This window comes from Nannobrachium achirus, assembly GCF_963921795.1.
Source record: "Nannobrachium achirus genome assembly, chromosome: 21".
NCBI classification, from domain to species: Eukaryota; Metazoa; Chordata; class Actinopteri; order Myctophiformes; family Myctophidae; genus Nannobrachium; species Nannobrachium achirus.
In genome coordinates this window covers 26,261,267-26,289,166 of record NC_137828.1, presented here as the reverse complement: position 1 = coordinate 26,289,166, position 27,900 = coordinate 26,261,267, and the positions used below count along the sequence as shown (strand labels likewise).

General features: G+C 41.5%; 1 protein-coding gene across 1 annotated transcript; it reads left to right on the top strand.

Annotated features, from left to right (window-relative positions):
* Nucleotides 1–187: 187 nt before the first annotated feature.
* LOC308306659 (kinesin-like protein KIF20A) lies at nucleotides 188–27,383 on the top strand (the record flags this gene model as incomplete). The annotated part of the gene is made up of 17 exons (XM_080751700.1): nucleotides 188–277; nucleotides 1,050–1,169; nucleotides 1,509–1,647; nucleotides 2,392–2,567; nucleotides 4,091–4,211; nucleotides 6,355–6,534; nucleotides 6,896–7,007; nucleotides 7,102–7,164; nucleotides 7,410–7,556; nucleotides 8,651–8,816; nucleotides 10,005–10,163; nucleotides 17,560–17,699; nucleotides 22,706–22,871; nucleotides 24,507–24,732; nucleotides 25,299–25,369; nucleotides 25,836–25,955; nucleotides 27,150–27,383. The coding sequence occupies 17 exons, from the start codon at nucleotides 188–190 to the stop codon at nucleotides 27,381–27,383; spliced, it is 2,430 nt and encodes an 809-aa protein (XP_080607826.1).
* Between the last annotated feature and the right edge of the window lie 517 nt (nucleotides 27,384–27,900).

The following is a 27,900-nucleotide window of genomic DNA, read 5'->3' as shown; positions in this document are numbered from 1 at the left end:
GCCCACTGGATGGATCTGTATCCAAGGGAATCATTTATCCTTTTGGAAATTATGGTTTGAATCATTCAACTTCAATAAGCACTCAAGTGTGATGTTGGAAGCCTCATAATGATGATTGTCTTGTTTTGGGTGAATATATGGTGTTGAACAGCAGAATGATGTTTGAACTGTTGTGCTGTAGGGTGACATGATCTGTGATGCTGAACAGCAGAACCTGAGCGTCTACCTGAGGGTTCGACCCTTCTCCAAGGAGGAGCTTGCTGACAATGAAAATCAGGTGAAATGTAAATTAGAATCTTGAATCTTCAGTGTTAATTTAAAGGTGCACTAAGTGATTTTTGTCAAACGAATGTTAAATATTTCTACATGTATAGTTCATCCAAATAGGACAGAGAACTCATTCAGGATAAACAAGTGAACTTGTAAGTGATGAAACAAATTAGTTGTCAAAATTAGAACAGGAATGCAAGCTAATAAATAAATAAACTTTGCAGGGTTCTCTCTACTGATTGGATTAAACCTTTAACTCACCAGAGGTCCAAGTTTCTATAGAGCTTATATTTATACTTTTAAAACTTATATATTACTTTTAAAACGTATATTAAAGGAGTAGTTCACCCCCAAAATGACTTTTTTTCTATTGATTACTCATGCCATGGAGAGTAGAGTTCAATAATATTTTTAGTTTTTTGTCACATTCCTAAGACAAAAACTTGATTCGAGTAAATTTACCCCCATTGATTCCGGATGGGGACCCGTTTCGAAACGGGTCCCCATCCGGAACGAATGGGGGTAAATTTATAGTTATCACATTTTTGTCTTAGGAATGCGACAAAAAACTAAAAATATTATTGAACTCTAGTCTCCATGGCATGAGTAATCAATAGAAAATAAGTCATTTTGGGGGTGAACTACTCCTTAAATAATGGAAATTCGATTGAGCTCTGATTGGACTGAAATAAACCTGCCCAAACCTGGAGTCCTAACGTTACAGATGACTGATGTCACGTTTTAGATAATGGTAATTTATTTTGTTCTATTTCTTCCAGAGCTGTGTGGTGACTGAGGACGGTCAGACTGTGGCGTTGCATGCACCTAAGGGCTCTGCCACCCTGAAGTGCAGTGAAAGGGGCGTTGGTGCTCCACTCCACAAATTCACCTTCTCTCAGGTGAGACAACATGGACTTATAACAGTGGTTCTCAGTGGTCCGGGGACCACCAGTGGTCCTTGAAGGGATTCCAGGTGGTCCCCAACTAAATGATGCAGAGTTAGTAACCAAATGGACCCTTAGAGAGGCTAAATCTCATCAAATGGTGGTCTGTGGCTCAAATGCCGAATACATAATGGACCTTGACATGAAAAGGGTTGAAAACCAAGGACTTGAAGTAATTGTGGATCTATAAAATTATGTTTAAAAAAAAAATGTTTAAGAATTCTCTGTATGTTGAAAGCAGTTTGCACGATGAAGAAGCTGGAGAGTTTTGGTTTTCCTGTCCTGCTTTTTTAGATCTTTGGACCCGAGACGAAGCAAGCTGATCTCTACGAGGGCACCGTTAAGAGTCACGTGTCTGATTATCTGGAGGGGCAGAACGCCTTGATCTTTAACTACGGTGTGACCAGCTCCGGAAAAACCTACACTGTCCACGGTAAGATTTTGGATATAATTGTTCGGCATGAATCATTGAAATCACAAAATTTTCCAACGCTATTATTATTTCTTGTTGATGCTAAATGCTGAAAAGCCCTGGTCTACTCACTCACTACTACTATCTCCTGAGGTGTGTTGTACAGCATGTTAATCAGTATGTTTTTCTGACTATTAAATACTTTATTCCAGGGGTTTTCAAAGTGGGCGTCCAGGGGTGCTGCGAGATAATTTGATAATATTTGGAATTTATTTGGACACTTGAAAAAATATAATTTAGTATAATTTTAAACTTGAAGTACCAAGTTATTTTCAGTCAGTTCTAACCGAAATGGCTATTATCTCAACGTTTTCCTCGCAACATAATCACTAAAATATCGTCACTGTCGGGCAGAAACCTCGTATCTCCAAGTTTCAAATGTGTACGTCTTTTGGTAAAGCAAAGCCCTGCTTCATCATACAAGACTGTCGCACAAAACTAGTGAAAACAGCCGATCTACAAGCACACAACGCCTCGCGATGCGTGCTTGTAGATCTGCTGTTTTCACTGAGACAAAAAAGTTTGGGAACCCCTGCTCTATTCCACTATTCAAAATCCTCAATTCTTTCTGGCCTTCTATTAACAAAAATAATGACATATTGTGACAATGGAACAACTCTCTGATGAAGCTGTTAAACACATTCAAAATGTGGCTGAAGAATCCCATTTTTGGGACTTCAATTAATGTCACTAAATGTGCTTCAGGAAGCGCAAAAGAGCCCGGGTTGCTTCCACGTGCGCTCAGTGCCATCTTCCAGCACATCAGAGGGCGCCAGTATGAAGGGATGGACCTGAAGCCATACCGCGGGAGTGATGCCCAGAAACTGGGACATGACCAAGTCAAACAGGAGAGGATCGCCAAGGCTTCCATACTGAAAGAGGCAAGATGATTCCCAATGTTCACTTATTCCATGTTTTATCAGGTCACGTGAAGGGAGAGTGTTTTCTGCTAGTGTTTCAGTCTGAGTGTATCAAAGGGTGCGTTCGGAAATGCGCACCGGGTGTGTGCTCAGTGTATTGAATGCCTAAACCCAACCCTAATCCTAACCTCAGTAAAACTATGCCTAAACACAACCCTAACCCTAACCTCAGTAAAACTAGAATCAAATTCTTTGATAGAGCGTTTTGGGTGCTTGTTGTTTTCTTAAAGTGTTAAGCCGCAGGGGGGTCCGGGGGGGTAATCTGCCTAAAATGTATATTTAAAACATTAATCCACTGTATTGCAACACACCATGACGCATTGCCAAATGGGAAATGTTAACTTCAGCATGTTTAAACCACTCACCGTTTTTTTGTGAGCTTAAATCCAAAAATGTCCAACTATTATTTGTTTATTATTATTTTCACCTGCTTTAACACTCAGGACGCCACCATTCACTTACGCTTTATTTTGAAGAGCCCCGGAAGCTCCGTGCGTGTGCACGTGGGTGTACACTGACGATCCAGGAAGGAGATCTGTTTGTTTACAAACGGTCGCGAAAACTAAAATCCTAACCGGGGCCGACCATCACGGCATAGTGTCGCCGTGAAGACAAGCTGATCTCGGCCTCCTCTGCGTTATTTGCACCTTATTTCGAGATAAAGCCGTTTTTATGTTTCAGTATAGAATAGGAGTCAATGGCGGCCGGCACAAAACGAGGGAGCGCGACTTTTGCCGAGGAACACCGAGAGAGGGCTAGTGAGGCAGTGGTGCTCGTTTACACATATATGCTATGACGAGAGCACTGAAATACGCTAAAATACATGCAGACAGGCTGGCTCCGCCCGGCCAAATACCTTCCGACACAGATATCGCCCTTCCCAAACCAAAAGAGGGGGGCTACTTGGAGCGACTAAAAAGGAGGAGCACTCGATTCCACATGTTGGACGGCTGAGCGGCCGGCGCACTATATAGAATACATGGAGGCAGCCCGCGTGTCCTCATCAGGGGAAATGTATCCACTGTACCCTGCCCACGTGACTGCCAAAGCGACGTCCGACCCTAGTTATTGGTTTTGGGTTTCACCCAAAACAACTATGCCTAAAACTAACCCTAAAGATCTTTGCACACCGCTGCGTTTTTCGTTGCGAAATGCGTTTTTCCAGGGCAAGGAGAGAGAGAGATGGAGAGAGCAAGGGACCGAGTGGTGTGCGAAACGGGCGGCAGTGTGCAAACGTGACTGACATAACGTGAGGTTGATTTTTTTTTTATTTGCGCGCTCCGAAATTCACTCCAATATTCGGTCCGAAAAACGCAGCAGTGTGCAACCAGCTTAACACTAACCCTAACCAGACCCGGTGCGCATTTCCGAACGCACCCTTGACCCTTTGATACACTCGGACTGAAACACCAGCAGAAAGCACTCTCCCCCACGTGAAAGGCCATGTTAACCTGCTCTTTCTCTGTCCAACCTTTTGTTTTTAGGAGACTGAACTTAAGCGTAAGAGCAGTATTTCATCCCGTCCCTCGTCACGTTCCTCATGTCGGTCTCGTTCCTCCTCCTCGTCCTCGATCAGCAGTCTGACCGCTTCTTCAGATCAAACGGGTATCTCACAGCAACTCACTTCTCCCCAGAGTTACAGCCACACTATGGATTTCTTAACAGTCCACGAGACATTTATTTTCATAAAAGTGTAAATTTAGGCCACTGTTTGCCTCCTATTCTTCCATTATCTTTGCATATCGATTGCAGACAAAATGTGGCAAGTCTGTATTATCATTTTTACGTGGAGGGTGCTCACAAAAGTAATCAGCTAGACGTGAAGGCATAGCACCAATGCTAGCCTCCATTATGACTCGTCAGAAATGTTAATGAATATTCATTATTTGATCTCTGAATTGCAGAACATATTATTCAGCATAATTCAGAGCTTGCGAGTGAAAGCTTGACACTCTGATCTAGTCAAAAGGCCTATAGTTTTTAATAATAGCCTATTAAAGTTGTTTCCTCCTTTCCCTTATGTAAAGTGACTTTGTGTACTTAAGAGAAGTGTTATATAAATCTGAGCTATTATTATCATAGACTCTTATTTTTATTAAACCTGGTAAATACCCCCCTTTCAGTGGCGTGCAGGTGTATTTAAAATATACTTTACAATTCTGATTTTGTAATCCCCTTTTTACTTGGTGCTTAGATGTGCTTAGTGTTATTGCTATACAAGCTATTAGATGTCATAACAGTATGGAAGTCTATGTATGTAGGCTACTGTTTTAGTCAAATGAGGCATTTGCACCCTCTACCGGCTGACAAGCTCATTTCACAAGCCCTGTCAGAAAAAAAATAATGGAATTGGCTTGGTTCGAGGCTTAACATAATTGTTATAAATATATTTATAAAAGTCTATGGCGAAAATGAATGGGGAATATTAAGTGACCCCAGGAATCCACTTCCGCTGCGATGCTCTATGTAAAGTGACTTTGTGTACTTAAGAGAAGTGTTATATAAATCTGAGCTATTATCATCATAGACTCTAAACCTGGTAAATACCCCCTTCCAGTGGCGTGCAGGTGTATTTAAAATATACTTTACAATTCTGATTTTGTAATCTCCTTTTTACTTAGTGCTTAGATGTGCTTAGTGTTATTGCTATACAAGCTTCTAGATGTCATAACAGTATGGAAGTCTATGTATGTAGGCTACTGTTTTAGTCAAATGAGGCATTTGCACCCTCTACCGGCTGACAAGCTCATTTCACAAGCCCTGTCAGAAAAAGATAATGGAATCGAAGTGGTAGGCAGCTGGTCAGCGTGGGTGCCTACTCAACAAGCTCTTTATATTTCTCCCCATGCACACTAATAGTTTCTAACTATGAGCAGAGAATACAGACATTACTGCATTACGGCATGCCTTTCCTTTTGTTGGTACAAAGACATTCTGTAAACTGTCAAAGGTCATAGTTTTCTGCTGTGATTTGGTTCCTTTGCACCGGATAAACTCTGCAGCAACCGTGTTTCATGGCCAGGCCAGGTTCCCATGTTTGACAATGGAGCGTTGGCTTCAGCCAGGAGGTCACTGTGGTGCCATGTTCAGCCCGCGGTGGCAATTTAGCTGCCTTGACCCCTTGACTGGTCAGCTGTCTTATAACCCTCAGGAAGAATTACTATGAAGTGTCCTTTTCTTGGGCAAACATTGAGAATCTGAGTAGGCTACTTAGTCTAAAAATACCTCTTCCCTCACCCAGGGCAAATAAAGGCTGGTTATGCCATAATGAAATATATTCATTCCAAGATTATTATTTTTTTTTTAGAATCAATGAACAGGGGCGCCCGCTGGCCTACTGGTCCAGGCGCATACCACTTAGGCATTACCACATAGGCATGGATGCCTGGCGGTGTCGCACGTTCGATTTCCCGATCCGTACGACCTTTGCCGCGCGTCACTCCCCATCTCTCCCGTCAGTCTACTGTCCTATCAATAAAGGCATAAAAGCCCAAAAACAAATCTTAACAAAAAATAATCAATGAACAGTGTATATTAATGAATTACATTGACAACAACCTAATGGATAGTGCAAAAATTATAAGCTAAAACTGAACCAGCGATTCTCAACATAAATCCCATTGTCGATGTTGAACATCAGAACAATATTGAGGTTGAAAATCTGAATGTTCCCTTTAATGTCTTGGATACTAACAGCATTAACATTTTCTTTTCCTCCTTTCCCATGCCTTCCTCCCTTCCTGTCTAGCGGAGTTGGGGAGCGCCCCTGTAGACCCAGATGGCAGCCAGTTCGCCTTATGGGTCGCGTTCTTCGAAATCTACAACGAGTACGTCTATGACCTACTTAAGCCTCCATCTTTCTCAAAGACCAATAGGCGTTCTGCTCTGCGCGTATGTGAGGACAGCACTGGATACACCTATGTTAGAGGTACACACACGGCAACTCGACTTCCTTTGTATGTATATATTATTCTCTTTTTGCAATAGCTTTCGACACTTTATGTTTTATTTATCTTTTTGTTTGTGCTTGATCTTTGGACTGTATACTACAGTACTCTTTTTCTTTTTCTTACTTCTCTGTAACTTGTAACCTTAACTGCTGTGCTGCCTCTGGGCAACTGAATTTCCCCCGTGGGATAATAAAGGTATCTATCTATCTATTTGTTATTTTATGTGCATGTATTTGCCACCTCCATATTGAACTTTCTGTGTTTTTTTTTGTTAATTCGTAAATGAATTTCATTATGGGACTTCTCTTTAATTATTTAGATTATTTTGTTTACCTCTAGATCTTAAGTGGATCAACATCCAAAACCTGGAGGAAGCCTCTAAACTTCTTCGATTTGGAAACAAGCACCGAAGTGCTGCATCCACTAAGATGAACCAGTCCTCTAGCAGAAGGTAAGTCTTATTTATCTTGTATATTTATTTCTCATGCGAGATTGACTGAATGCAAATACTGATATGATTTCCTTTTCTCCAAATGTCCTTTAAGTCATAGCATATTCACCATGAAGTTGATGAAGATCGAGGGTGCTACAGTCCAGAGGATTTCAGAGTGAGTGGTTTTGCAGTGCAAATATGAACAACAACAAACGGGTCACAAACTTAAAATAGAGTATTTCTGCGCTGCAAGGTTGCAGGCAGAGCAAACGGGTAATGGGGCCGGCCCGGGCCGGCAGTTTCACAGAAAGGGTCTCGACTCTCGTGCAGTCTGTTGTACTGCATTTAGGAACATTTTGTGGGCAAATGGGCTCAGGTCAAGAGACACACAGATCTGTTAATTACACATGTTTTTTCCAGGTTCTCGCTGTGTGATCTAGCCGGCTCTGAACGATGCAACAAAGCCAAGACATTTGGAGAGAGACTGAAGGAGGCGTCGAATATCAACAACTCTCTATTCATTCTGGGGAAGTGCATCACTGCACTTCGCAACAACCAGACTGACAGGTACACTACAGCTGACGTTCAGTCGACATCCTAGTGGCTTCATCTAGGCCAGGGCTTATGCAGGTTGGCTACGTTTTGGATGAATCCATTTTAGATGTTGTGTCATGCAGAAACTAGGTAAACAAAAATTCTATTCTCGTTGCACTCTGCACACCCACTCCTTGGCTGCCAAACCACAACCTCCACCCCTCATTTCTCACATGCCCCTCTTCTAGCGCCACCGTGAGGCCGATTCTTGCAAGACACATTTTTGGACACTGCTCCTACAGATGTTGCCCTAAAATCACACGAAGCGGTGCACAGTATCTCTACAGTCATGTCATCAAAATGCATCTGTCCCATCTAGCGCCACCATCTGGCCGATTTTTTTAAAAAGCACATTTTTGGACTCTGCTCCTACAGATTTTGCCCTAAAATCACACAAAGCGGTACACAGTATCTCTAAAGTCATGTCATCAACATGGATCTGTCCCATTTCCCATATTCCCTCCTGATTGGCTACGACTGCCTTCTGAAGTTTGTGTATGCAACCTGACGGTCGCTTATCTCCCAATATAGGGAGTCTTACTGGTAGTTAGTCCCCTGGTGCTAAGTGAATGCTCTGTATGTTTGACAGGGTTATGTTTGTGATGATAGCATACTGTACATGGTCATGTGGACACTGGACACTATGCGTAGGGTTCTCGCAGTCTCAGACCGTAGCCAGCCATCTACTTACCAGCTAGTCATAATTTCGGCACTTCCCTTGTTGCCAGTGTTCCAATAATGGATATCTGTTAGCAGAAGACAGATTATCACAATGCAGTAGACAGCAAAGTTCTAGTGAAGGTTAGACTCTAACTCGGTTCATAAGGCAGTGCACTGGATATTTTAGGATGTTAAACCTACTTTGCGGTACCATATTGTATTTTATTTCAAACACAATTGAGGTGAAATGAGTTGTGTCCATATGAATATGTTGAGAATGTTTGAGCCCAAAATTACTTAATAATTCTAACCAAGTGAATGGAATATGATGCTTAATATGGACCTAGTTAAAGAGTATGTGTGCTTTGGTAAATATCTGTACTTCTCTCGTTGACATTGTCTGTCAGGATGAAGAACGGCTACATTCCATTCAGAGAGAGCAAGCTGACCAAGATCTTCCAGAACACTTTCTGTGGGAACGGGAGAACATCAATGATTGTTAACATCCAACCGTGTGCATCCACCTATGATGAGACCCTCCATGTTATGAAGTTTTCCGCTATTGCCAGTCAGGTGACATCATTACATCCTTTGGCCAAGTGCTACCCGTGTTGGTGAAGATCATCCAACAAAAGCATAAAGTTATGGGCTGCACTGTAGTGTGGCGTGTCTCTTCCATCGACTGGAGTTACAGCAGCTTCCTTTTTAAATTGTTATAATTATTTAAACAATATCTTTATAGTTCTAGTGCTTGGTGACATAGACCCGTGGTTCCCAAAGTTTTAGTTTGAGACCCAAAAGAGAGATGTCTCCCCAGGACCCAAACTAGTGAAAATGGGCTATCTACATGCTCACAAGTCACAACACAATGTGCATTGTAGGGGGGCTTGTAGATCTTCTATTTTCAATACTTAAAGCTTTCATGGAATTATTTTGGAAATCTATGAAAGCTTGTGAATTTGGGGGATTTTTATTTATTTATTTGATCTTGAAATAATAATAATGTAGACAAACAAAATGTAGTAAACAAAAGATAAAGGGGTATTTACACGCCACCCATAAAAATTGGTTCGAGATCCACTTTGTTCGTTACCTGAAGTGAATAGTAACTTGATGGACAGGACACCATTAGGGTGGTCTGACTCTATCTGTTGTCATCTTGTATGTATATCATCTTTTGTTGCGTAGAAAAAATAAATTTCTATACAACACACATACAATTAATTTTTATACAAAGGAAAAGAGGACGTCAGGATAGCGTAGCCCAGTGGTTCTCAACCTCTGGGTCGGGACCCAAAGGTTGGTCCCCAAAGAATTTTGGCGGGTCCCCAGATGATTAACTTAATGTGCAACATTGTTTTCTCACTCAACAGTAAACAAACCAACAAAGTTTTAACTGTATATAGAGGGTATCTGCACATTTCTAAAGTGACAATTTGAGGACTTTTTAATACCTCTAAAATTACAAATTAAACATTTGCCAAATTGTCAAATATTAGTGGCAGAAATTGTGAAAATAGCCGATCTACATGCTCACAACGCCTCGCAACGTGAGGCGTTGTGAGCATGTAGATCTGCTATTTTCACAATAGAACCGTGTTATACAAAATGTGATTCCTCAATGCTTAGTGTTTGTCAGGGTGGGGGGGGGTCCCCAGTTAAAATATGATTATTTTAGGGGTCGCGGCCTTAAAAGGTTGAGAACCACTGGCGTAGCCTACGCTTGTAAAATGCTAATGTTGGCTGTTGTCCGCTACGCAGGTGGTCCAGGTGTCTCTAGCCGAGCCACTAGAGTCCCTGGCTCCTCGTCTGGTGGGTCGGGACGGCAAGCCTCTGCTGAGGCAGGACAGCCAGGCCCTGTCTGAAGACGAGCTGCTGGATGAAGAGGATGAGGCCGACATGTCCATTCTGCCTCAGGAGGTACAGAAGATATTTAATTTTTTTTTTGTCATTAAATTTTTTATTGTTTTCCACAATATATAAAAAACAATAACAACAACAACAATTTACAAGAAATAATCAACTTCAATATCAATGCCCCCTCCCAACCCACCCCTCCATTGTCCACGTACAATTCACATATTCGATCCATAGAATTATCTATTCAGCAGGTTTTTCAGTTCCATTATCAAGTCCGTCCACAATGTCAGTGTTCCTTGTTGTGCCTGATTGATCCTTGCAGAGGAAAGCTCGAGATAAGAAATATCCAGAAAACTCCTCAGCCAATGTGTCTCTGAAATGTCATGAGGAGGATTCCATCTCTGAACGATAATCTTTTTGGCTGCAGTCAGACCCGCAAGCCAAACTTTCCGGGTCTTTTCCCTAAGATGTAGTTTAGAATCATCATTCAAAAGGTGCACAAATGGGTCTACTGGAAACTGTACTTCTGTTAGGTCCGATATAGTCCGTATGACCTTTCCCCAAAACTCAGAGATTCCCGGACATTCCCATACCATATGAACAAATGAGCCCAATGTTCCCGGGGCACAGAAAGTGCAGTATGGGTTTGGTGCCAATCCCATTCGATGCCTGATTCTGGGTGTTACATAGGCTCTGTGACAAAACTTGAAATGTATGTACTGATGATTTGGGTTTTTCGATGCCCCAGCCACATTATCCCAAATAGCATCCCAGTCCAATTCTAGTCCCACATCTGTTATATCACTATTCCAGGCCGTCATTCCAGCTGAGGGAGAACATTTCTGAGAATTTAGATGATCATACAAGTATGACACAATTCTTTTAGGAGCTCTATGAAACCAATAAAGAATGGGATGATCTTTTAGTTCTGCACCCCAGGGAACACTATAGGCTCTGCAAGCAGATCTCACTCTAAAATAAAAGAACAGGGAATTCCTATCAATACCATATCTTGTGATGAGGTCTCGAAAGTCAAGGATATTATTCAACCCATTGATATCTTGAAGAGTCCTAATGCCCTTCTCTTCCCAATTCCTATTAGTAAAAGGTCTCCCTCCAGACAGTATGTTATTGTTATTCCATAGCGGAGAAGATTTACACCATTTACTTTCAAATCCTATAAATTTCTCTACTGCTCTAAACACCTGAAGTAGACATGTAAAGATTGGACCATAGTACAAGTTACATTTCTTAGTAGAAATACCCATTAGGAGGAAATCCTTCATTTTAGTCTGGTTTAGTAGTTCTCTTTCTAAATCTTTCCATGATGAGTCATTACCATCTTCCATCCAAACATTAAGACTTCTCAACACAAACGACCAATGATACAATTTGAAATTTGGACATGCCCATCCCCCCTCAGGTTTCCTGTACTGAAGTACTGACCACTTAATGCTCGGCTTTTTGTTGTTCCAAACATATTTCCTCAATAAGGTATCCAGCTTCTTCCAATAGCCCATAGGGGGTGCCAATGGGATCATTGAACTAACAAAATTCACACGGGGCAAGATATTCATTTTAACCACCGCTATACGAGCTGGTACCGATGAAGGTAGATGCTTCCATCTATTGATATCATCTTCAATTTTCTTAGAAACCAAAGTGAAATTTGTTTTAGCTATAGTTGATAGTGATGTACTTATTTTAATACCCAAATAGGTCACTTCATCTGCCACAACAATCTGAGGAGGGATGACAACTTCGTTTCTGTCCACATTCACAAGCATTAAAGCAGATTTTGATAGATTAACCTTGTAACCCGAAAAGTATCCAAACCTCTCCAGTAATTCTAACACTATTGGGAGCGATTGTTGCACCTCTGCCATGTACACCAACGTATCATCTGCGTAAAGAGAAATAGAATGCGATGTTGCACCTACAGTAATAGGGGAGATTCGAACACAGCTCCTAATCAGTTGCGCCATAGGTTCAATGGATAAATTAAACATTAAAGGGGAAATTGGATCTCCTTGGCGAACTCCGCGCTTTATATCAAACAGTTCTGAAAAACCTCCTCCAACATTCACCCGGGCTGATGGATTAGCATATAAAGTCTGAATCATTTTAATAAAATTTTCCCCAAATTTGAATTTCTCCAACACCTTCCAAAGATAGGGAAACTCCAGCCTATCAAAGGCCTTCTCCGCGTCAACAAACAATAGGCCACACCCCCTTGGGATCTTGCCTGATGCACCCAGAATGTGGAGGAGTCTTCGAACATTATCAGCGGCGAGACGGCCCTTTAAAAAACCAGTCTGATCTGGACTAATTAGTTTCCCAATGACTGTCTCAAGCCTGCTGGCTAGAACTTTAGAAAATATTTTTAAATCAGCATTAATCAATGATATAGGCCTGTAATTTGCACATTCCAAGTGGTCCTTTCCAGGTTTTGGGATAAGTGTAATCAAAGCTGTGTTCAAATCTCTGTGAAAAAAGCCCTTTTCAATCGCATAGTTCAATGTTTCCAACCATAGTGAGCCAATGACCTCCCATAGTTCTAGATACAGCTCTACTGGAATGCCATCAATGCCAGGAGTACGGCCCTTGTTAGTATCCTTCACAGCTTTGAGTAATTCCTCTAACGAAATAGGCGCATCCAATTTTTCTGACTCCTCTGTTGTTAAGCTAGGAAGGTCTAACTCTTCAAAAAATCCTGTAAAGTCCTCTTCTGTAGGAACTCTGCCCCCTGTGTAAAGCTCTCTAAAATAATTCTTAAATGTATCATTTATATCCTCTGTTGAGGACACTAAACCCCTATTGACACATCTAATGGATGGGATAGCCCTTTTGGCTTCTTGACGTTTAAGCGTTAACGCTAACAAATGACTAGGTCTACTTCCCTCTGCATAATATTTATGTTTAGTAATATGAATCATGTATTCTGCCCTGCGTCTTAATAAATCGTTTAATTCTGCCTGCTTAGTCTTGAGCTCATTTTCGGTTGAACTGGTGTAGTTCCCCTCAAGTAGATCCTCTAAGTCTTTACATTGTTGTTCTAATCGAGTAATGTTTTGTAGGCGGGTCTTATGCAAATGTGAACTAAACCAGATTGCATTACTTCTAATGAAACCTTTGACCGTCGCCCAGACTACAGTCAAATCAGTAACACTATCTTTGTTTATGGAAATAAACTCGGTCACTTTAGATTTCAGTTGCGTAATGTATTCCTCATTTTTCAACAAAGTACAATTAAACCTCCATCTGGACGCTTTGTTTTTAACATTTGCGTAATTAAATGACGACAATATGGGGCTATGATCCGACAGCAGCCTAGGCAAGAATTCAACCGGATGCACCGAGGTTAGCAGGCCAGATGAAATTAAAATATAGTCAATACGACTGAAGCTTTTGTGTCGAGGAGAAAAATAGGTGTAGTCCTTCACCAAGGGGTTATGCATTCTCCATACATCAACTAAATTTAGATCTTTTATGAAACTTTTTAACGATTTGGACGCAGAATCTTGAGGACCCACCAGATTCGTAGAGGATTTGTCCAATTTACTATCAATCACTGCATTCATATCTCCGCCAATATATAACTGATAGTCATTTAGCTTCAGCAGCTCTGCAGTAATTGAGGGGAAAAAGTCTGCCTCAAAATTGGTTGGAGCATAAATGCTGACAAAGGCAACTTTTTTACCTTGGATGGATGTACAACTGTATGCTAATCGACCCTTCTTATCAGAACCTATTTTATCAAACGTTATATTAATGTTGCGTTTCGTTAGTATCATCACCCCTTTTGTACGTGAACCATCCGAAGAGGCCACTACTGATTTATAGAATCGATTTTGCATTCTGGGGGTGTCTTCCAGTTTGAGATGCGTTTCTTGCAACATTGCGATGTCAATTTTCTTCCTGCGCAAATAATCTAGGACCTTTGAACGTTTTTGTGGAGTATTTAAACCTCTGACATTAAATGATAAAATATTAAAGGATTCTAACTTTCCCTGTACCTGCTGCGAATAATTAGTGGCATTTGGAGGAGCCCTTCCCCCCACCCCCCTCCCCCTCCCTCTATTCAGTATTCTCCTACTACCCCCCTCCCCCCTCCCCTGACTATGTAACATCAGTGAGCAACACTTAACAATGTCTGACACTGAACCCCTTATGTCCCCTCCCCTTATAATCATACAGTAGAAGTTACCCACAGACATACATTGTATAAAACAATAAGAACAATGGAAATAATTAAGAATATCCAGCATGCTTGGAAACGTGTCCAGAAAACATCCTCAAATCACCCACTTAACCCTGTCTAAGCATAACTTTAATTCCCCATTGAGGCACGTACTCTAGATGTGAGCGGCCCGAAGGGCCGCGAACTTCCATACAACGTACGGATCGCGGAAATTCTAATAATCTGATTCAGAAACCCCCATTATGTAACCAAGCATGCTAGTCTGTTAAACATTGCCCCAAATAGTAAATAAAGAAAGTAAGGATAACACAAAAACAGAGCATCCTTATGTGTTCCTATCTAAGCTCTGTTCAGATCTTGTGATCATTATTAACACACATAACTGATTGTCCCTTAAGAGTAACCACATGACGACCACCCCGATGTACAATTGAAAAAATGAACGAAAACAGCACCGGAGTCAAAACTCCCATACTGTCCTCGAGATACTGTTTAAGTCAAAACCGCGGCTCCGGTCCACATCGACAGAGGGAGCCTTCCAGCTCCCCCCGACGCTGCAGACCAGAGCCGCAGTCAAACACAAAAGTTACACCAACTTGTCTCCTTGTCCAAGTAACACACACCCAAAAAGAAAAGAGAAAAACAAAAGAAAATGTATATAAGGATAAAGCTATTAGTTACTAAAATAATAAAACGGACGGCATTTAACCGTGAGCTTGTGTAGCAATCCCCGAGGCTGTCTCACTTATTATCCAAATAACGAAAATGATTTAAAAATAATAATACTGACGGCATTTATCCTCGTCCTTTTACTAGTCTATGTTAAAATCTATATGAATGTCAATGTCCTTATTAAATAGCCTCGGTCTTCTCAAACCAGAAAATAATAACAAAAATAAAGATGATAATACAAATAAAAAACAAAACTAAAATTAAACAATATAGAGCCCATAAGGACCCCCATCTGTTCATTTGCCCATGTCTATTCTCTTTCCAATCGCGTGGTTAGATACAGCTCACCCAGTCTCCTTTACGCATCAGCTAACGGGCAGCAGCTCCTCTCCATTACGCATTGGGGGACAACGGTCCCTCATCCTCTCCTTCTACGTCGGCGATGTCCTCCTCCCCCGGCGCTCGGTCCCTCGGTGGCGATGTGTCTCCAACCTCGCGTGGATCCAGGATTGCCCTCGCCTCCTCCGCCGATTCAAACGTCATCTTCTTGCCGTTGAAAGTCAGCTTTAAAACGGCTGGGTAGACGAGGCGCGTCTCGATGCCTAGTTGCCACAATCTGGAACGGGTTTCTTGGAATGCACGGCGTGCCTTGGTAGTACCAGGGCTATAGTCTGCAAAGAAAAGAAGCTTGGTTCCATCAGGGAGAGTCGGTTTAGCTTTCCGAGCTCCATCCAGGATCGCCTGCCTGTCGGGGAAGTGAAGAAGCCTGAAGATCATCGTTCGTGGTCCCGACTTTCTATTGGAAAAGATTCTGTGCGCCTTATCCACTGTCACCACAGCATTACGCAGGCTCTTTAGGGTTGGAATCCATTTGGGCAACATTTTCTGGAGATAGCCTCTCGCATCCTCACCTTCTGCTCCAATTGGCAAATTGACCAAGCGGACATTATTTAATCTTGAACGATCTTCCAACATATTAAGTTTCATCTGAATCCTGGACATCTCGGCAAGGTAGGCATCGTGGTTCTTCTCGCCTTTACGCACGTCCACCTCCAGGCCATCCACTCTGGTCGACAGCGTGTCAAACTTTTTAGTCTGAGCCCTCAGTTGTCCCTTCAGTGCTTTAAGCATATCACCATTCTCTGTCAAACTCTTCTGAATGGGGTCTAGAGCTTGCCCAATTGCATCTTTCACGGTGGAATTCACCCTACCCTGCCACGATGCCATCTGCGTTTCAATTGTTTGTTGTATTAGCTTAGCTAGGTCCATTGGTAAAACGCTAGCATGCTGCTGTCCTCCGTCTGAATCTTGCTTTTTCGGAGCAAATGGGTCGCTGATCTGTTCCATAGTGTGAACTTGGTTCCTTAAGCGTGTCAAAGTTGAAAAACTGGTGGTCTATGAGTCGGAAAATATATAAAAAAGAGGAAAGTTTTTCAGCGCTCAGTGCCGTGCGGCCATCTTGCTTCGTGCCTCACGTGACTCTCAGAAGATATTTAATTAATGAAGATAGCTCAACTTCATTGGATCCACTAGAGTGCGACATTGTACACAAATCCTACAAATAGACTCCTAAGTGGGCACCGGCTCTGAAGGCAAATCTCGCGCACGTCCTGTTTACTGGTGCTATAGATCCCGCGAGAGTGTGTTGCTGGGACAGCTAAAGAGCAATATCAAAGTTGATTTTCTCCTTTGTTGTGTTGTTGAAAAAAGCCACTTTAGTATGACAATTTTGTTAATATTATGTGGCTTGTGAAGATCAGGTCCAATATTTAGTTCAGTGACCATAGCTTCTGAACTATTATTTTGCTCTGTGTTCACGTTAGCTCTCTCATTGTAAATGAATAGACTCCAAACATGCTTCCGCCTCCTAAAGAGGTATCCACCTACGTCACGCAGAAACGGGAAGTACGGGTCTAATGCGCCCTCTTGCTATCGCCCTCTTGGGTACAGATCAACATGGCACCACTCCTGCAAATGCATCTGTAATAAGTACTTTGCCTTTAATTGGACCACGAGATAGATAGATGGAGACACATCGCTGACGAAGGTCTTATATAAATAATAATAAGCTTTATTTGTATAGTGCTTTTTAAGAACAGTCACAAAGTGCTTGACAGAAGAATCAGCAAAATCAAACGAGAATCAGCAAAGCAGGCAGTACAACACAGATTCAAAATTAATAGATGAAAAAAACACAATAATGGCATGCATTAAAATCAGGACAATCAAGGGAGCTAAGGGTTGAAGGCAGTTCTATAGAGGTGAGTTTTCAGGAGAGATTTAAAACGGGGATTTAAAACGTTTGCTGCTTTTTTGCACCTTTCACTTTGAGCACAGAGCGCTTTATGAGCATGTTTAAATACGTATATTTTCTTAGTCTCTGTCTATGGAGCCTTCTTTCGAGGCTTTTGTAGACTGTGGATCTTTTTTGGAGAGTTTTCCTTTGTTTTGGAGACCAGCATCCACCGCACCTGCAGTCAACCATGAACAAAGGCAACAGTTTACCCTGGACTACATGACACTCTCCACATTTTCCAATAAATTCTCCAATGTTTTAAAATGTTGTCCTGTGCCATTCCCTAGGAGCTTCTGACGGCATGCGAAAATCTGCGGGTGAAACTACTGGCCGAGCGGAGAAAAAACCTGAAGCAGGAGTTTGAGATTCGCCAGGAGATGGGGGATGCCATGATGAAGCTCATGTTGGAAAGTAATGAACTCCACAGGTACATGGCCGCTTTTCTCCTGAACGGTGACGGATAGACTGTATGTACCCTGTACATGTTGGGAGAGAAACGTCTTATTGGTTTGTTTGTACCTAGGGCTGTCACGATTATGACATTTTACATGCCGATTATTTGTCACTCAAATAATTGCGATTAACGATTTAATTGTGTTTTTGTCGTTGACAATTACATTTCTGCTTTTAATTTGCACATGGTAGATATGACGCATAATTACTGACATATTTGACAACTTTATACTTAAAAAAGAACATTGATAGTGGAAATAGCCGATCTACAAGCTCACAACGTGTCGCATCGCAACGCGTTGTGAGCTTGTAGATCTGCTATTTCCACTATTTTTGACCTTTTTATTTAAATATATGAACATTTTTCAACATGGAAGCGATTATGAAAAATAATCACGATTATGTCCAAAAATCACGATTAGACGATTATGTAATAATTGTGACAGCCCTATTTGTACCCATTCAGACTGGGAACGCAAATCTGTGTCACTTTAGATTTGAGCCACTTTAACCATTATGTTATGCTTTAACTATTAAAAACAAGCAGATATACAGTACAAGCACAGAGTGCCGCGTTGTGAGTGAGCTTGTAGATCTGCTATTTTTGAAAAAGTCTTTGAATATTTTGACCCGATTCTATAAATGTCTTCTAAATCAGTGGTTCCCATACTTTTTCATGTCAAGGACCCCCAAAATTATATGTATTTGGCCACGGACCCCCTTATCAAAATATTTAGTTCCAGGGACCCCCAAAAGCAAAATTTGGGTTACAGATGTTCGCTTTAAAAATGCATATATTCAAAGATTTGCACACATTTTCACGATTGTTCATAAATGGCAGATCAACAAGCTCGCAGCCGCACTGTGAGCTTGTAGATCTGCTATTTTTCAATAGCTAAAGTATAAAATAATTCCAGGTCTAAATGGGTTAAAGACTGGTCTTTGTTTCCTCCCACAATTTCTAAATGCTTCTGTCATACATTATGGAGAACGGAAGCTCTGAAAATGATCGGAGGATTAAGCAGATGTAACGCCTCCGTTTAGTCTTTACAGATGAAGTCGGTGGGTTGAACGGTTCTCGAGATGCGTGGATTACAGACATGCATACCGAAATTTGGTGGTTTATTGTGAGATATTTTGATGCCAATACTTTGGTAGTTTTACTTGAGTAAAGGTTGAATACGGAACTTTACTTTATTGCAGTATTTTTACATTGTGGCATTTCTACTTTTTACTTAAAGGACAACTCCGCCCTAAATTACATCTAGGCTCATTTTCCTACTTGTATTGATCCAAAATTATTGTCCATGGGGTCTATTAGGCACAAATGCTGCTGTTGTCCAGTTCCCCCAGCAGAGCCCAGCAGCTCTCATACAATAGAGTGGAGCCAATATCGCTTTTACACTATTTGTTGCGGTCAAAAGTGATTTTCTTTATTTTTATGAATGTGTTACTAGTTGTCATTACAAACACATCTGTAACCTGGGCACTTAGGCCCGGAAACAGGAAGCCTGACAACGCCACTCTGGGAGTTTCACCCAAAGAATACCATATAGACCATATATATTGAATACCAAAACCACAGGTTTTATGAAAGAAGTTGAGCAGAGACGTGTATTTCCAGTTGAAAACGTAAATACGTGTTTTATTAAGTCAAGCAGAATGATATAACTTACTTAATATCAAAGGGCGAGCATGGGTTAGAAATATATATATATTTATTTCAATATCAAAAGGTTATATCGTCATAAAGTGTGACTTTATTACAAGGTTATCATATCAGTATATCAAGGGTTAAAAGGACATACGCTACTACTGTGCCAAGCAGGCTATAAAGCACTATACCGGTGGGTGGGTGTGCAGGTGTCCAACATAAGGAAGGGTGGCAAGGAGTGAGGAAGTGAGGGAGAAAGATACACCGCCACCAGGGAGCGCACACGTCAAACACTCGCACTGCAAGAGAAACAAACAAACTATTAGACATTCAATAAAAGATATGAAAAGCATGCAGCAAGTTATCATGCACAGTTAAAAACACTATAAAACCTCCCAACTACAACACCACTGGTGACCACCCCCTATCGGGACTTAACTCTGCCCACCCTTCCACCGGTAATGATATATGTCAGCCCTATTTGTTTAAATAGTAAAGTAACAAAATGAACAGCTGGTTTACACAAACAAAATATAATTAAACAATAAACCCAAACAAAATAACTAAATTAAAGAGGACAAAAACAGCAGAGGCCAACGGGGCTTCTCCTAATAAAACAAAAGGACATCATTAATATAAATTAATCACAAGTCAGTGTCTTAACAATAGAAGCTACAGTGCGGCAGCCTTACCTATAACAGGCAATAGCACAGCCAAACATATGGGCAGACACGGCACAGCATGGCGCAGCACAGATGAGCAGCGCTGAACAAAAGAATACAATTAATACTTGGTCGATGCCTTCATACAAACTATACCACTGCCTTAGGCTGCCTTACCTCTAGCCATAAATTATAACTACCAGGAGAGGGTGCTAATATGCGGAGGTTATGTCTCTCCTGGAGTTATAAGCCAGAGTCATATTAGTCCATGGGCCAGACGGGTTGTCGGTATCAAAAAGGTGGCAAAGGTTACCATGCATTTTTGAAAAGCTCTATATCTGTAGATTATATTTTGGTATGATAACCCTTTCTTAGACCCAGCTAAATTGGTGTTATCAGCCGCTAGAGTTGGTCCCATTAACTTTACATTACAGGGAAAAAAAGAAAAAAATTAATCTGCTTTAAGTAGCATAAGAGTGGTCAAACTAGGGGGTTTTCATGATGCTGAATCCATTGCAAGCATCTGTTTAGCACGAAAAACATTCCTGGGGCTAAAACAGCCCCCACAAAAGTGATGACTCATCACTTTTCATCACTAAACCATAGTCTTTTTAGCCCAAGGAATGTTGTTTGTGCAAAACAGATGCTTGCAATGGATTCAGCATCATGACACACCCCTAGTTTGACCCCTGACACCCCTCTTATGCTACTAAAAGCAGATAATTTTTTTGCTTATTTTCCCTGTAATGTTAAGTTAATGGGACACCAACTCCAGCGGCTGATAACACCAATTTAGCTGGGTCTAAGAAAGGGTTATCATACCAAAATATAATCTACAGATATAGAGCTTTTCAAAAATGCATGGTAACCTTTGCCACCTTTTTGATACCGACAACCCGTCTGGCCCATGGACTATATGGCTCTCGCTGGTTGAGCCCCAACGTCCATACTACGCTCAAAACATGTGCATATCAATAAGTTGCTCACCGATCCGTCGAAACAGCTTTATATCTACCGGACGGCACACTCGTTGGCATGTGTTAATCCATATGTTTCTAATAAATTAATGTTTACTAAAACTTCTCCGAGACTCACGTTTCCTCGTCGCCTTCAGAACGCTTCAGAACTACAGAACGTTGGAATACTTCCGCATACAAAAACGTCATGTCCTAGTATGAGCGAATCGCAACGGCGATCAACGTCACGTGATATGTTTGGCCATTTTTACCCAAGCAGTTCAAAAACAAGGAAAGCGATGAGACTTGGTTAAGTTTTAGTAAACATTAATTTATTAGCAACATATGGACTAACACATGCCAACGAGTGTGCCGTCCGGTAGATATAAAGCTGTTTCGACGGATCGGTGAGCAACTTATTGATATGTACATGTTTTGAGCGTAGTATGGACGTTGGGGCTCAACCAGCGAGAGCCATATGACTCTGGCTTATAACTCCAGGAGAGACATAACCTCCGCATATTAGCATCCTCTCCTGGTAGTTATAATTTATGGCTACCTTACCTCTAACAGGCAATAGCACAGCCCTGCATACAGGCAAGACACGTCACAGCTGAACACAGTGCTGGACAATAAAATACATAATATTGACTCAATGATTTAACCATCATCACACTAAGATATGCGCACCGTGACTACCTTACCTCTAAGTAGATACAGCTAGACATTACACTGGGCAGACAGACGGCATGCCACACACCAGCTGAGCTGGACAACTTGCTTGGAGCAAACGGCAAAGGTAAGGAGGGGGGGAAAGCAGTGAGCACCTGCAAAGTTAAGAAGTCAGGTTTTGTCTGGCTCACAGGCGCTAAAAAGCAACAGTGGGTTAAGTAAGTAAGTTAACAGTCACATAATAAAGAAATACCTTAAAACGAGACGCTCCCGCACGCAACCCCCGACCAGACAGAGAGACAGACGCCAATGAATGAGCAGCCTCGTACGGCTCCCTACTAATCGGCCCGGTGATTGCGGTGGGGGAGGGCCGTTGCGTTGCTAGGGGCGACCAGTGTAATCTCAACCCACTACACATCCATGCCTTGTTTGTCCCACACAAGCCACCACAATCTCATAAATCATGTTTTGGGGCGAGCATTCGGCACAACTGCCAATCAAAGTGACTGTACTGGCCAATCACAGGGCATCTTTTCCGGGACTTGGCAAAACACATAAAAGCATAACATCTGTTTAGCATAGGGTGATGGCTTTTGTGGGACAATGATGGCATGGATGTGTTTGTAATGACAACTAGTAACACATTCATGAAAAATAAAAACACTTGACCACAACAAATGGTGTAAAAGTGATAGGCTTATAGGCTCCACTCTGTTATGAGAGGTTGGGGTTGGGTTATGCTGGGGAAACTGGACAACAGGGGCATTTCTGCTTAATAGACCCCATGGACAGTCATTTTTGATCAATATAAGTAGGAAAATGAGCCTAGAAGTGGTTTAGGCGGAGTTGTCCTTTAAAGGGGATTGTTCACCCCCAAAATGACTTATTTTCTATCTATTACTCGCCCATGGAGACTTGAATTCATGGATTTTTTTTTGCATTCCTTAGCCAATGATTTGATGACTGACAGCAGTTCCATATGGAGACAGACAGGAGACTTTGTGTAAAACTTTGACTTAAACTGTTGTGACTGTAGACGTAAGATGGCGGAGCAGAAGGAGAGCTATCAGGAGAGGATGGAGGACACCATGGAGCTCTACAAGGACGTAGTCAAAGAGCACGCCTACCAGGCTGCTATGAACCGCATGGAAGACCACTACGTGCCCGTCGACGAGTTCATCGATGAGCAGGAGAAAGTGGAGGTATACACTTCACACGCTCATAAGTTCTCAGTCTGATTTTCATTCATGTCATTTGGATTCCATAGAAATGTTACGCTAACCTGACTGCGCCAGATGATAGCAGCAGTGCGTTTGCCTGGCTGCATACCGCTCTGCTTAACTATCATCTGGGACTGCTCCGGCAGACCCGATGTAAGGGGCGGGCCATTTTTTCAAATTCTTTAGCAGGTGATTGATTGGATGGGGCCGTCTCTCTATCACAGTCTGGGAGTGCCAACTCCAACCACTCATATTGGCTTGTCTGCATGACGTTACACCCAGAATCCGCCTCCTGGGTTTCCACGTGGTCTGCAATCAGACTCTATTGGCTCAGAGCCGCTCGGAGCCCGCCCGTAGCTGCCGCTGATTGGTCCGGCCCGGGACTTTACGAGTGTTATCAACTCTCACCGAGAGATCTCAGATGGTAAAGTAGGGCGGTACGCACTACTGCCACCATCTGACGCAAGTCAGGTTAGTGTTACGCACCACACACCGAAAACAGGCTATCTAAACAGATTTTTCTAAACGGTTATTGGTTTTAAGATTTAAGAGCATTTGAAGTGGTAATTTGTAATAGAATAGAATACAGTACATGTCCAATCTTCCAGAAAACCCAATTGATCTAGGATATTCATAAAAGCAAAGGTAAAAGCCTCAATCTGCAATCTGCAAAGCGGGCACTGACAGATTGGTCAGCTGCCATATCGTCCCTGTATGGATAATACGGAAGTGGACCATTTGCTGCAGACTAAAATGTCACCACGAGTGCCCTCGCTGTTGAAATAATTCACAATGTCAAACATGGACAAAAGTCGGTCGACAAACAGTTTGTCAAAAAAAATGGCAGGTATAAAGGAATGAAAACTGAGTGGGGGGGAAAAGTGACCTTCGTCAGCTCGAGTGGCTGCTTAAATGGCGAGGCCACTCAGGCCAGCCATGTTTTCAATGAACTCTCAAGGTTCCTGTTGGAGCCTTCGTTGGCTTTGTGTTTACACTTTCGTTTCTCAGAGAATTTTTGTCTCTGAGTTTCATTGATTCCTGGATTTCCGAATTCATCCAAGGCTCTGAGCGGGCTTTAACCCGGATGGTTCTCAGAGGAGTCATGGTGTTTGGAGTTGTAAGGAACTTTAAAACCCAACCATGCTTCATCTGTGAACCTGTGAACTTACGAGTTCCGGGGACCAGTCTATGTTCATCAGTTTGTGATTAACGGCTTCACTAGAGTAGGTTTTAAGGATTCTAGCTTAGACTGTTTTGTGACCGTCGGCTTTAGATTTATGTATTTTGTGGTTACAGTAAATCATAATGATCACTTAGACCGCATACGATAGCCCCACTCGTGGTGATTTTAGACTTGTCCGTAGTTACAAGAGATCTATTAATCTATTTCTTCAATTAAAGTATTGCTCAAATGCTATTTTCTCATTCTGTCATTTTCAGTCTCTGGCATGAATCCCTCGTTTATGACATACCCATAGCTTTATTGCCTCCAATATCCAACCTCTGTGAATAAATAACAAAATGTCCGGTTGACAATCTATATTTATTCAGCAGAGATCCATGTTTTGATTTCCCAATGTTGAAGAGTAAACTTGGCCATCATTGCTGTCTCTGTAGGCTCTGACGCGTAAGCTGTGCGAGCTGGAGAAACAGCTATCAAACACCAATATAGTGCAGCCTCCATGCGAGCTGGAGAAACGGCTGTCAGACACCGGGACAACGCAGCCTCCATGCGAGCTGGAGAAACGGCTGTCAAACACCGGGACAACGCAGCCTCCAAATCCAACACTGGACAAGTGCTGCCAGACGGACATCCAGGAGACTACACAGACTGCTGAAGCAGGTTCGCATTTCATGACTTTCTTAATCATGTGCCCATGGTTAAACGTATAAACACCCATGTACTTGTTAGCGAAAACTATACTTATGGTACAAGAACACAAGGCGTCGCAATGCATTGTGAAGTTGTGATCAGAATTTCTCATTATATATATATATATATATATATATATATATATATATATATATATATATATATATATATATATATATTTATATTTTATAAAGGTTGTTCACACCGACACAGTATGTCCAAATATGGGCTTTCCAAGATATGGGCTTAATATCGATAACATCAGGGATCTCCATACATGGGCATAAACAGAACAAGGACTGAGAGACTGACACAGTTCTCTATATATGGCCATTAACTCTTCTACTGCTAAATCTAGGCTTTTTTTATTGTCTGTTCCCTGCCATCAAAATACCGTACCATTGCGATTTTATAGAATAATATCCATCCATTATTTCCAATCGCGGTGCTGTGTAAAAGACGGCTGCGGGTCTCATAGTGTCGCGAACAGCCACGGCACCACACTTCCCAAAATTCCAAAACTTTGTACTTCACAGATGCAGAGCGACACGAACCGCTTTATAAGCAGAAATGTGCGGCAGAGGATATCTGCGAGGATAAACAAAAGGTAAAAGGACCACATTTGAATTGTGTAAACAAGTTGTGGTCTTTTGGCGATATTCAAGCTATATTCAACTGTGATTGGTCGCCAGTTTATTGTACCTCAGATCAGGGGCGTCAATTGGGTATGGCAGGGGTATGCAGCTGCCATACCCTGGGTCCAGGGGGGAGAATAAAAGTTACTTTTAAATATAAATCCATGATTGTCTCTTTGTCTATCTGTTCTGGTTATTATGTTGTTAAATTACAGTAAAATAACTACAAATGCTAAATGTAACAAAATGGTCACTTTAACAAGGTATTATAATTATATTATAGGTATATAATTATATATTATATGCACTTCTTAAAATATATGTATCATGCCTGTTGCTAAGGTATGGCAACATGACTGGTGTCTTGCACGCGCGCCTTTTTCTGAACTGACGCCACTGCCTCAGATTCTACACATTGCGGGGTATTTTGTCTTCCAGCTGATCATGTCTCTGGAGAAACGACTGGGGACTCTGAATGAGTCGCTTCAGATGGTCAGAAGTAACCTTGCGGATGAAACGGCTAAAGCACAGGCTCTGCAGATGGCGGTCGACGATCAGGTGAAGTGGACTCATTTTGTCTGAAACGCACAACCAACTTTCACTTCTTAAACACCAGGATCCTTTTTCTGGGGCTCATATTCACAGAAATTGGATTGTGTCAGTATAATAAACAATTATTATAGTGTTTTACAACCATGACAATTATAATTCACTGAGTCTTGTGTGTCCAGTAATTATGATGTATTATAATACTTTACCTAATAAGTCACTGTAAAATTGTCGTGATAGTTATAAAGCATTAATAGTAATTATGAGCTTGTATAAGTATAATTATGTTGCAAGCAGATTATGATGCATTATGAGCATATTTATGCATATATGAAATGCAATGAAGTGTGATGAAGTATCCTTAATCGCAAAATACCTGCCAATGATTTAAACCTGAAAATCTACCAATGGCTTAAATTCCACTGTATTAGACAAAAATGACTTCAAACATGACAATGGGAGCTTATTACAAGTATCTATGGGTTGCAAGTGGTGCAGACACACCCCAGGGAGAGGATATGATTTCCATGGAACACATTACCGTTTTTGGATGACGGATGACATAGAGCGCCTTAAAGGGATATTCCACTTTCAAAAAATATTTTGGTCACTTTATCATCTAATCAGGCTTTTATGAACACCCTGAACAGTTTTTAATTTACTTCATTCAATATTTAGACATTTGATGTAAATGTTATCTGCCCCCCCCCAGGCTCAGGGCCTCTCCACATACACACCCATTGTAACTTCAAACTTAATTTTAACCATGATGATTAATTAAAAACACCTTTTTTCTGGTGACTCATAATACCCTCCTAATACGTGAGCAGGCTGTGTTCTCTCAATAACCTTTTTCATTTATTTTTAATAATTATTTGGGAAAATGAGAAATTAAATACAAAACAAAATTATTAAAAATAAATGAAAAATGTTATCGCCTGCTCACGTATTAGGAGGGTAGTATGAGTCACCAGAAAGAATAATGGGTGTTTTCATGAATGAATCTATCATGGTTAAAATGGAGTTTGAAGTTACAATAGGTGTGTATGTGGAGAGGCCCTGAGCCTGGGGAGGCAGACCCAAGCAAGGCAGAGATTTTTTTTTGAAAGTGGAATATCCCTTTAAGCGCTAGTCCAGCAGCGCCACCATATGTCTGTTTTGAATCTTTATTTTGAGTGTGGCTCTTCCTGTTTTCACCTGAAGGAGAAACATGCAGAGGATCTGAGGAGGACGAACGCTGACCAGGACATGGAGATCACGTCGCTGAAGGAGGACGTCGCCAGGCTGTCCCTGAACGTCCCCGTGCAGCCCAAGCCTAAACGAGGCCTACTGGCCAACATCAAGCTCTCAGTCACGTCCCCGAAGACCAGCACACTCGGCCGATCGCTCAGGAGGACGGTCAGGAACACATCATCAACCAAGAAGCTCAGCAACTAGAACCCTTTTTTATTTTCCTTTTTTTTTAAAAAACCTTTTTAAGTTTGCACTTTTACGTTCAGCGTTGGAATACTTTTATATGTAATCTTAAAGTTTTGAAATAAAACATTTTTCGTAAAATTGCAGGTTTTCCATTTGTTTGGAAAAGGAGCCTGTAGAGATGTTAAGTTTAACTTTCTTTTTTTTTTTTTTTTAAATGGGTTTACGAATGCTATCTGCTTGAAGTTGGTGTTTGCTTTTTAAACCTTTTGGTTAACCTTTTTTTAAATCTATTAGTTTAGTTTCTGTTCTGTATTTTAGTTTTAGTTTTTAATTTTCTCCGCAATTTATTCCATTATGCCATTTCCCCCATATACAATAGTACGTTTCACTGCCATTGGCCATTTTCACAGGTTGGAAGCCGGCTAGGGAGTAGAGTTCTCAAATTCTTCCCGAACCTGACCCGACCCAACCTTAACCCCACACCTTGCCAATTTCAGCCAATCAGGAGAGTATAAATCATTTTTCAGCTACAGTT